Genomic DNA, 10,622 nt, shown 5'->3' on the forward strand with positions numbered 1-10,622 from the left:
AAGAGGAATCTGCGAACGCGCCAATTAGTCAAATGCAAATGCCTCCGGCCTGCACCGAAACCGCCTTTAATAGCCCGCGATACTGCCAGCCGTCAGTGTTGTCATATGGAATTCCGGAGCGCGGTCTATCGGTGGACGTGACGTGGTGGCGTGGCGCGTTACGCAGCGTCGGCCTACGGCGTGCTGAAGGCCGACCGACTACCGTCCACGACGAGGTCCCGGACGCGAGCCCGTCCTCGTCGTCGCTTCCTGTGCGGAAAATTCGGGTTTTACGACGGCATCCGGAAGGAAAAAACTTGGGACATATTCACCTCCCCGCACACGCAAACCCTAACCGCGATAACACGTACATCAGCCTTAATTTATATAATATATATATATATATATAATATATATATATATATAGACCTATATATCTATTCACCAGAACCTGTTAATACGGTATTAAACAAAATAAAATATATGCCTATAATTAGATAAAATTTTTTTTTTTTTTTTTTTAATCTGGAATACCTATTGAAATTAAGGAGGAAAAGTATAGAGAATGATACGAGATGTACAAATATAATATTAAGAATGAGAATGTTCCGTCGGGAGCAAATGTACTCTAAAGTATAGTTCCTATTCGAAAACCGTGTCGTCTGACATACTCGCATCCCAGCGTAGCGGCCAACCGACGCAGCTTTGCGACGCAGGAGATATACCGACTGCACGCCGCTGGCCAGCCCTGTCCAACACCCTTGTAGGTACCACCTATTATATACAGTATATATATATATATATATATATATATATATATATAGCTAGCCTCGCGGAGCGTGGAGAATTCCAACGAAATCTGACGCGTATTCGCTGAAAATGTTTAGGAAAAAAACCGTCGCTCGGAAGGTCCCGGCCGAGGAAATGGCCGCGCTGATCGTGTGTGTGGGCCCAGCTTTATGGAGGATAACTGCCTGTAAACAGCTGTACACGTGTAGCTTAGACTGTCTCCGCGCGAGCGGCACCGCACGCCTCAGAACCGCGTGCTTCGCGACGCCGCTGCCCGTCTCAATGTATACATGCCCCTAGCGTCGCTTCCCGGATAGTGTTCAGATCGGCCTTGCGTAAGAACAAGTGTTGATGGGACTGCCTCCAGGGCCGAAGCTAGCAGCACCACCAACAGAAGCGTTCTTTGGCAGCAGCGGCAGCAGGCCAGCACGAACAGGGTCTATTTAGACAGGAGGGGAGGGAGCTGTTTGCTGCTCTCTCTCTCTCTCTTGTCCCCTTTCTCTCCTCTCTCTCTCTTCTTCATCTCTCTCTCTCTCTCCTCTCTCGCTCTCGGTCTCTCCGCCTGTCGATCAAGCAGAACTGGTTCCTCCGTCGCATTCTTTCTCTCTCTCTCTCTGCGCAGCAGCTCTGTCGACAGGATTCCCGCTCGAGCGATGAAATACACTCAATCGATTCATTATTTTACTCGTGTTTATTGTTATATAAGTAGTCGCGACTCCACTCCAAGTAGCGTGCATGTGGGAGGAGGGCGGGGAGGGGAGGGGGAAGCCGAGAGGAGAGAAGAAGGAATAGCTGTTGATCCGCTGGTAGCGGTGAGAGGGAGAAGGTGGAAGGGGGGGGGGTTGATGTTGAAGAAGGGCGATTGAAGGAGGGAAGTTGGCGGGGGAAGGTGCGGTGAGAGGGAGAAGGTGGAAGGGAGGGGGTGGTGGTTGAAGAAGGGGGCCGATTAAGGAGGGAAGTTGGGCGGGGGAGTGTGCGGTGAGAAAGAGAAGGTGGAAGGGAGGGGGTGGTCCGAATGAAGTCAATCGAATTGAGGAACGGGTTGCGGAGGGAGGGGGTGTATGCATGAATAGGAGGATTAAGAGCATGGGAGGATAACGAGAGCAAGGGAGGCAAGGAGCGATAGAGGTTGTGGGGAGGAAGGGATAAGGAATGAAAGGTGGAGAACGGGGTAGTGAATGCAGGGATTAGATGTATGGAGGTGAGGTGAGGGAGGGGCGAGGAGAGGGAGGGGCGAAGAGAGGAGCGAGGTGAGGGAGGGGCGAGGAGAGAGAGAGGGGCGAGGAGAAGGAGGGGCAAGGAGAGGGAGGGGCGAGGAGAGAGAGGAGCGAGGAGAGGGAGGGATGAGAGTAAAGGGGTGAGGGAAAGGGGGCAAAGATAGGGAAGGGCGAGGAGTGGAGGGGCGAGGAGAGGGAGCGGCGAAGGAGAGGTATAGGGTGAGAAGAGAGAGAAGGTTGAGATGCATAGACAGTGGAAAGGAAGGAGTGATGAGTGACAGGTGAGGCGAGGAAAGAATAGTGAGGTAAGGAAGGAAAAAAGAGAGGGGTGGGGAAGGAAAAAAGAGAGGGGTGAGGAAAGGGAGGGATCAGGGCCGAGTGAAATCGGAATGGGGTGTGTGGTGTGAAGAGAGGAGGTGATGAGGGGGCGGTGAGGGAGGCAGAGGTTCGGTGCGGCTCGCTTGCCTTTGCTACGATGTAATGATGGTGTTTTGTGGAAGCTATTCACTAGCTTGTGTGAATTATGCTTAATGCTTGGGTGGGTGATTGCTGTGCTAAAAGCTGGTTTTGTTGTGCTAAGTCAGGCCTGCTGCAATGGTGGCCCACACACCCCACAACACACACACACACACCACGGCACACACCCACACAAGTCACACGCACAGCACAACTCACACACACAAGACGCACACACACCACACACACACACACACACACACGCACCACACAACACACAGAACACACACACAGCACACAAGCACACCGCACAAGGCACATCACAGGCTTCACGGCACAGCGCACGCCACACACACAACACAACACCGCACAGACACACACCACACACACAAATCACACACACAAAAACACACCAGCCACCACATTACAAAAACACGCGAACTATCAAAACACAGGGGAAGGGACGCAGCGCAACACGCACACACCACCACACACACCACACACAACACACACACACACCGCAGCAGGCACCACGACACACACACACACAACACCGCACCAGACAGACAGCAGCGCCACAATGAAGCGTGCACATACCCACCATGCACGCACACGCACACACACACATTCGCACGCACCTACGACACGCACGCACGAACACACACACGATGCACACCAGCTAATAACGGCCACACAACACACACATACACACACACACACACACCAACTCGCACACACACAACATACGCACACGACACACACACGGGCGCAACAGGACACACACACACACCACACACACAGCACACACACACACAACACACACCACACACACACAACATTCTCCCGACACGCACAGGCACAAGCACGCACATGATCCACGGACACACGCGAAACGCGCGCCGCGCGCAGCGACACACACACACACACACACACACGCACGGAGCACGCATTGCAGGCACAGGCACACACCATGCAACACACAACCACAACCCACACCACACCCACCACGCCGCACACGCACACATCACGCACGCACGCACGAACACACAACACAACGGACACAGCACACACAGCACGACCATCCCATGCTCCACCACGCACGCGCACAAACCCACAACACAACACACGCACGCACAGCAGGCACGCCACGCACGTACGCACAAAGCAAGCACGCACGCACGCACGCACACACACACAGCGATAACACGCACAACTACCAACGCGCGCACCACCACACACACATAACACACACAGACACACACACACACACACACACACACAACACACCAGCGCCACCGCGCGCGCGCGCACTCCCCCAAGGTGCACATACGCTCACACACATGCGCCACGATACACGCGGAACACACCGGACGCACCCTCCAACATGCACAAAGCGCAACATATACACACAACCCACAATGCATGCACGGACTAACGTATGCAGACACAAGCACGATTCTTATACAAATACAGCATTCGATCGCACGCACGCCACGCATGCAATATGTCATGCATATAACATTATATATATATATATATCAAGAGACATAAAGAGATGTTATTCAATGTACTACTATATGTACTCTGATAATATATATATATATATATATAATATTATAGTATATATATACAAAAGCTAATAAATAATAAATAGGTATTTATTAGCCCTCGATATATAGCATACATGCATGCACGTATGCATATGCAGCGTATAGGTAAATGCGGTTGGCATTTTGCCGTTTCATTTCAACGGTTATATAGACATGACCTTCAAAAACAGATACAACGATCGAGTTCCGCGTGTATTTATGCAGGAGAACGACACAGCACAACAGCGTGATAAATTTCCTAATAAATTCACGAGAATTTTAACATTCACACTTGCAAACTTCACTGTGATAACAAACACATATGACAGAATTACAATACACCGGTGCCGGAAACGCCAAAAGCAAATACACCCCACCTTCCACCCCACCACAACCACCGTCACGTTCGTACGCACACAGCGATGGTTTGATTCAGTGAAAGGCTACGCGCTGCGTATGCGTAATATAGTAACGTAATCTTGCGAATCTAAAAATGCAGCAGATTGCGTGTTTTTGCACATTCACTCGCGAGCATGGCCGCCATCTACGGTCCTTGCGACGTAGCTGTTTGCTCTAACCAGGCTGTCCTAATAGGATGCATGTCAGATAGAGGGTTAGAGATCCTTCAAAGCACACCTGCTTCTACATTTCGGCTCATTACGACCAAGGTTACACTTACTATGCCTCCATTTGCCTTTACAAGAGCGGTGTCCCACGGTCAACCGAACGAGCATTGACTTTACAATGGCCTCATAAAGTTGCCTACCATGAACGTACGTAGCGAGCGCATGATTATCCGAATTGGTTATGACTACACTCGTGCAACATGAAACAAATCAGTGGTTATATTTACGATGTACCATAAATGTTATATTTTACAGTAGCGTCTTATGTGGACTGAACGCTTATTTAAGCTATACCAGTGAATAATCACATTTTAGTTCCATTCTACAAATTAAGAACAACGATATTTACAGTATTTGCAGTTCATAGGTTAGATTACAATAAGGTTTTCTTCGTTAGAAATGCTAAAGATGCTAAACACAACTAGATAGCTCTCGATGAAATGAAATGCATGTACTAAATAGTAAATACGCTTGTATGTTTCTTAACACAAGAACACACGAAATCGAATGGTATCTATTCCTTGGTTTCAAGATTTGCTTTGAAAAGGTTTACTAGAAATTTAGCTTTATTAGCTGAGTGAAGAAGCTAGCTAGCTCCCTTGAATCATGTTCCATAACAGTAGCATTTACACAACACATCTAAACCTATGAGTTTTATACGTGGTGCACGTTTATTTTTTAATCAAAATTCTGTCTATTCGGAGATTAATATAAACCTTATTTTATTTTATTAATTTAATATTAAATTCATTCCCGTAATCAGACTTGTTGACTGCGATATGTCAGCACATCAATAATCGAATTTAGTCCTAATTAATTTGGCAATAAAAATCTCAATTTCGATTAACAATTCACACTCCCGGAAAGTCGCACCCACACAAACCTAGAAAGTCACACAATCCCAGAAGGTCACACACTCCCGGAAAGTCGCACCCACACAAACCTAGAAAGTCACAAACATTCTGCAGTTACTAGTAGCAATCTCTCCATGTAGCTGATGTTTACTCTGTGCCTCTCCTCACACAGTTTACTCACCACAGACCCATCTGACCCGATTGAAGTAAACCATGACTAACATGTACATTGTTGCTTGGTCGGTCAAACTACATCAGTTTATACCTGTGCTCCCCGCAGACACGCCAAACTGTCGACACCGCGACGCTCCGGTGCTAAGCATAGTATTTTAGAAGGTGCCATCGCGACAATCATTAAGTAGAGCTGCCTGTAAATCATAGCAAGCAGACACGTAAGTAAGATGCAGCCAGCAAGGCTCATAGGGTCTATGTCCCCCTGGGTACTGCCGGAACGTACCCTGGGTACGGTCCGGTATACCGGTACCTGGTAACTATCTGATATGGTTAGGGTTAGGGTTAGGGTTAGGGAGTAGGCGTAGGTGACTCCCTAGACTCGTTAGTGGAGTAGGCGAGATACGGTCCGGCATATTAGATAGTACCAGGGTACGTTCCGGTAGTACCCTGGGGGACATAGACCCTCTCAGCGCCAGCAAGCGTCTCCTGTCTCCACTCAGAAGAAGCTCTCGACCCTTCACACAACTCCCCCTTCCACGCCTGTGCCTGATCGGATTGAGGCCCCTGCACCTTCTGTCATGACCCAGCCAAGCTAGACCTATCTCAGTGGAGCAGTGATCGAACTGCTTGACCGCTCGAATAATCGAAATATGCTCCGAACAAAAAATTTTTGTCGCTAACCATTATTTTCCGCAACAAATTCCTTTAACAGAGCGAAAGCCACTATCTGTTAAAAATTTAAAATATTGTTATATATAATACGGAAGACTGAAAATATTTTCGTTCATATAATGTTGCCGCAAACCCCCAGATTAAATACAAATTAGTTAAATTATTGACATTATGCGGGCATCCCAAATCCATAAATTATTTGCGAGTGCGTTTTCGTCCAGGAAAAAGCCGCTGGTAATTTATTGCCTTAATTTTCATGATTGCCCTCAAATTGGAAAATAATTCAGTCATGGGCGGAGACTCCATACCGTCATTCTACGATTGCAGCGGGTGGAAACATCGAATTAGAGATAATAAGCAGTGCTATTAGAAATAATGTATTACTTCCTTTGTGTAACATTGTGAGCTGGCTTACCATGACGTTCCTCAGCAGTTGCTTGAGCCGTTCCAGACCCGGCAGCATGTTAGAAGTTAGTATCCGATCTCTTTCTTTCTTTCTTTAATCTCTTTCCTTCTCGCTCTCCCTCTCTCCTATTCCCTCTATCTTTCTCTCTTCCCCTGCTCTCTTTCTTTCTCTCGCCCTCGCGTTGTCTCTTCCCCTTCTCTGTCTTGCTCTCCCTCCTCTCTCTCTCTCTCGCTCTCTTGCACTTTTTCTTTCACACTCCCTCTATCTCTCTCTCGGTCTGTGCACTAGATCTTGCTCGGGGGAGCTGAGCTATCCGTCTTTAGCCGTGGCGTTGAGTTGACGCAGCGGCGTAAACACGCTTCCGCGTTAGAGAGCACCGATCATCGTCTGCATCCCAATATCGTCTGCTCTCTCTCTCTGCTGCCGTCACCGCTCGCTGCCGTCACCGCCGACGACTGTCGCACGTGCGCCGGTGACACCGTGCGTGACACCGCGCGCGACACGGCGGGACACTGGGGGGCGCGCGCGTCTCTGTCACACGTGCTGTCCAGAAGGCGGTGGTCGCAGCTGTCCTTCTATCTCTTGCTCTCGTCTCTATCGTCTCGCTCTCGTCTCTATCTCTTGCTCTATCTCGCTCTGTCACTCTCTCTCTCTCTCTCTCATCTCTCATCTCTCTCTCTCTCGTCCTCTCTCCCATCCACCACAACACACCCCCTTCTCCATCCCCCTCCTCCCCTACACACCCCTCCTCCTCTCCATCCTATGCTCCCCTCATCTCTCCTCTCTTCTCTCTCCCTCCTCTCTCCTAAAATTCTCATTGCTCTACAACCTTCCGCTCTGTCACTGCTCTCTCTCTCTCCTCTCTCTCTCTCTCTCTCTCCCTCTCTCTCTCTTTCTTCTCTCTCTTTCTCTCTTTCAGTCTGGTTGCTCTCTCTCACACTCTCATCGTCTCTCTCCTCTCTCTGTGCTCTCTCTCTCTCTCTCTCTCTCTCTCTCTCTCTCTCTCCTCCTCTCTTCGTCTCTCTCCGTCTCTCTCTTTCTTCTCTCTCGCTCTTTCTCTGCTCTCTCTCTTCTTCTCTCGATCTCGTCCTCTCCTCTCCCCTCGCTGCTCCCCTCTTCTCTTCCTCGTGCTTCTCGATCTCTCCCTCCTCCCTCTGCTCTCTCTCTCCTCATCCCTCCTCGTTTCCTCGTCTCTTTCCGGTTCTCTCTCTCGAACCTCTCACAGTCTTCTCTCCCCTCACTCTCTCTCTGTCTCTTCTCTCTCTCTTCGATCGCCCCCCCCTCTCACCTCTCTCTTGGCGATACAAATGGGAAGTGAGGCGTTGGCTGGAGGCCGGGCAGCTCTCCCAGCGGACGCGTGTGCAAGGAGCTGCTATGTGCAAGAGTGTCGAAGCTCATGCGCTGTCAAGTGCCGGGTCCGTCACGTCCTCACTACTACTACTACTTAGCTGGCAAGCGCATCGCGCAGGCCATGCTGCTAGGTGCCGCACGCACGCGTGTGCGTATTTGTTCGGGGAAGCATATTTCGATTATTCGAGCGGTCAAGGCAGTTCGATTCAACTGCTCACTGAGGAAAAAAATAGGGTCTAGCTTGGCTGGTCAATGACAGAAGGTGCAGGGGCCTGCTCATCCGATCAGGCAACAGGCGTGGAGGGGGAGTTTGTGTGAAGGGTGCGAGAGGCTTCTTTGTTCTTCTGAGTGAATGGCCAGGAGACGCTTGCTCGCGCTGAGAAGGGTCTATGTTCCCCAGGGTACTGCCGGAACGCTACACTGGTACTATCTAATAATGCCGGACGCTTATCTTCGCCTACTCCAAGGCTGAACGAGTCCTAGGGAGTCGCCTATGGGCGCTACTGCCCTAACTCTAAGCCTAACCTAACCTAAACGGCATATCAGATACGTTACCAGGGTACGTTCCGATATACGGACCGTACGCGCTAGGGTACGTTCCAGCAGTACCTGGGGACATAGACGCCTATGACGCCTATGAGCTGCTGGCTGCATCTATCCTCCACGTGTCTGCTTGCTATGATTTAACAGTGGCGAGTCTACCCATATGATTGTCAGATGGACCTTCTAAAAATAGCTACTTATGCTAGCACGTGAGCTGTCTGCGGGTGTCCGACAGTTTGGCAAGGGTGCTGCCCGTTGGAGCACACGTATAAAACGGATGTAGTTTGACCGACCATAGGCAACATAGTAATGTTGGTCATGGTTTTGCTTCACCATCGGGTCAGATGGGCTTCTGTGGTGAGTAAACTGTGTGAGGAGAGGACAGAGTAAACATCAGCTAAATGGAGAGATTTGGCCACTAGTAACGCGGGATGTTTGTGACTTCTGGGTTGGTTGGTGACATTTCTGGGATTGTGTGAACCTTGCTGGGATTGTGTGAGCTTTCATAGGTTTTGTGTGTGGGCGATCTTTCGCGGAGTGTGAATTGTTAATCGAAATTGAGATTTTTTTAGTTGGCCAGACTAATTAGGACTAAATTCGATTATTTGATGTGCTTGACATATCCAGTCATGCAAGTCTGATTACCGGGAATGAATTTAATATTAGAATTAATAATAATAAAATAAGTTTTTACATTAATCTCCCGAATAGAAGATTTTGATTAAAAAATAAACATGCACAGCGTATAAAAGCTCATAGGTTTTAGATGTGTTTGTGTAATGCTACTGGTTAAGTGGAACATGATTCAAGGGAGCGTAGCTTCTTCAGCTCGGCAGATAAAGCTAAAAATTTCCTAGTATAACCTTTTCAAAGGCACATCTTGAAACGCGCAAGGAATAGATAAACCATTCGATTTCGTAGTGTTTCTTGTGTTAAGAAACATTACAAGCGATTTCACTATTGTAGTACATGCCATTTGCATTTCAATACGAGAGCTATCTAGTTGTGTTTAGGCATCTTTAGCATTTCTAACGGGATAAAACGCTTATTGTAATCTAAAACCTTATGAACTGCAAATCTGTAATATATTCGTTGTTCTTTAATTTTTTAGGAATGAAACTAAAGTGATTATCTTATTCGATGGTATATAGCTTAAATGAAAAGCGTCATCCACATAAAGAGCGCTACTTGTGTAAAAAAAATATAATTATGGTACATCGTAAATAAACCAGCTGATTTGTTATCATAGTTGCAAGCGAAGTGTAGTCATGAACCCAATTCGGCGATTAATCATTGGCGCATCGCTACGCGGAGGGTAGTTCATGGTAGGCAACTTTAAATGAGGCCATTGTAAAAGTCAATGCTCGTTCGGGTTGAGCCGTGGACACGCGCTCTTGTAAAGGCAACATGGACGGCATAGTAAGTGTAAGCGCTTTGGTCGTAATGAGCCGACCGAAACTGTAGAAGCGGTGTGCTTTGAAGGATCTCTAAAGCTCCTCTAATGCTGACATGCTCCTATTAGGACACCTGTTGGAGCAAACAGCTACGGGGTCGAAAGGACGTAGATGGCGGCCATGCTCGCGAGTCGAATGTGGCATAAAAGCACGCATCGCTGCTGGGCATTTTAGATTCGCGAAGATTACGTACTAGATTAGCATACCAGCGCGTAGCCTTGCCTTCACGAAAATGAATCAAACATCGCTTGTGTGCCGTGCGCGAACGGTGCCGGTGGTTGTGGTGGGGTGGAAGGGGAGGGGGTGTGTATTTGGCTTTTGGCGTTTCCGGGCCACCCGCGCGCAGGCGCGGTGTATTGTAATTCGTCATATGTGTTGTTATGCACAGTGAAGTTTGCAATGTCGAATGGTTAAAATTCTCAGTGAATTTATTAGGAATTTATCACGTGTTGTGCTGCTGTGGTCGTTCTCGCTGGCAATAAATACACAGCGGAAATACGAGTGCGTTGTATT

At 48.4% G+C, this 10,622-nt stretch overlaps 1 protein-coding gene and 1 long non-coding RNA gene across 2 annotated transcripts in view; both read right to left on the minus strand.

Annotated features, from left to right (window-relative positions):
• The window catches only part of LOC106816615 (protein patched homolog 1-like), a gene marked incomplete at its 3' end in the record, with an annotated part of 28,817 nt that extends 21,908 nt beyond the window's left edge, over positions 1-6,909 (minus strand). The window contains 1 exon segment of the mRNA XM_014821238.1: positions 6,772-6,909. Coding sequence (XP_014676724.1) covers positions 6,772-6,819 — 48 coding nt within the window.
• On the minus strand, positions 4,225-5,977 carry LOC106816616. The gene is made up of 2 exons (XR_001394913.1): positions 5,600-5,977; positions 4,225-5,539 (listed from the first exon to the last, which is right to left on the minus strand). It is a non-coding gene; the product is annotated as an uncharacterized LOC106816616 (long non-coding RNA).
• Positions 6,910-10,622: the final 3,713 nt, after the last annotated feature.

This window comes from Priapulus caudatus, unplaced genomic scaffold, assembly GCF_000485595.1.
Source record: "Priapulus caudatus unplaced genomic scaffold, Priapulus_caudatus-5.0.1 Scaffold1432, whole genome shotgun sequence".
Taxonomy (NCBI): Eukaryota; Metazoa; Priapulida; class Priapulimorpha; order Priapulimorphida; family Priapulidae; genus Priapulus; species Priapulus caudatus.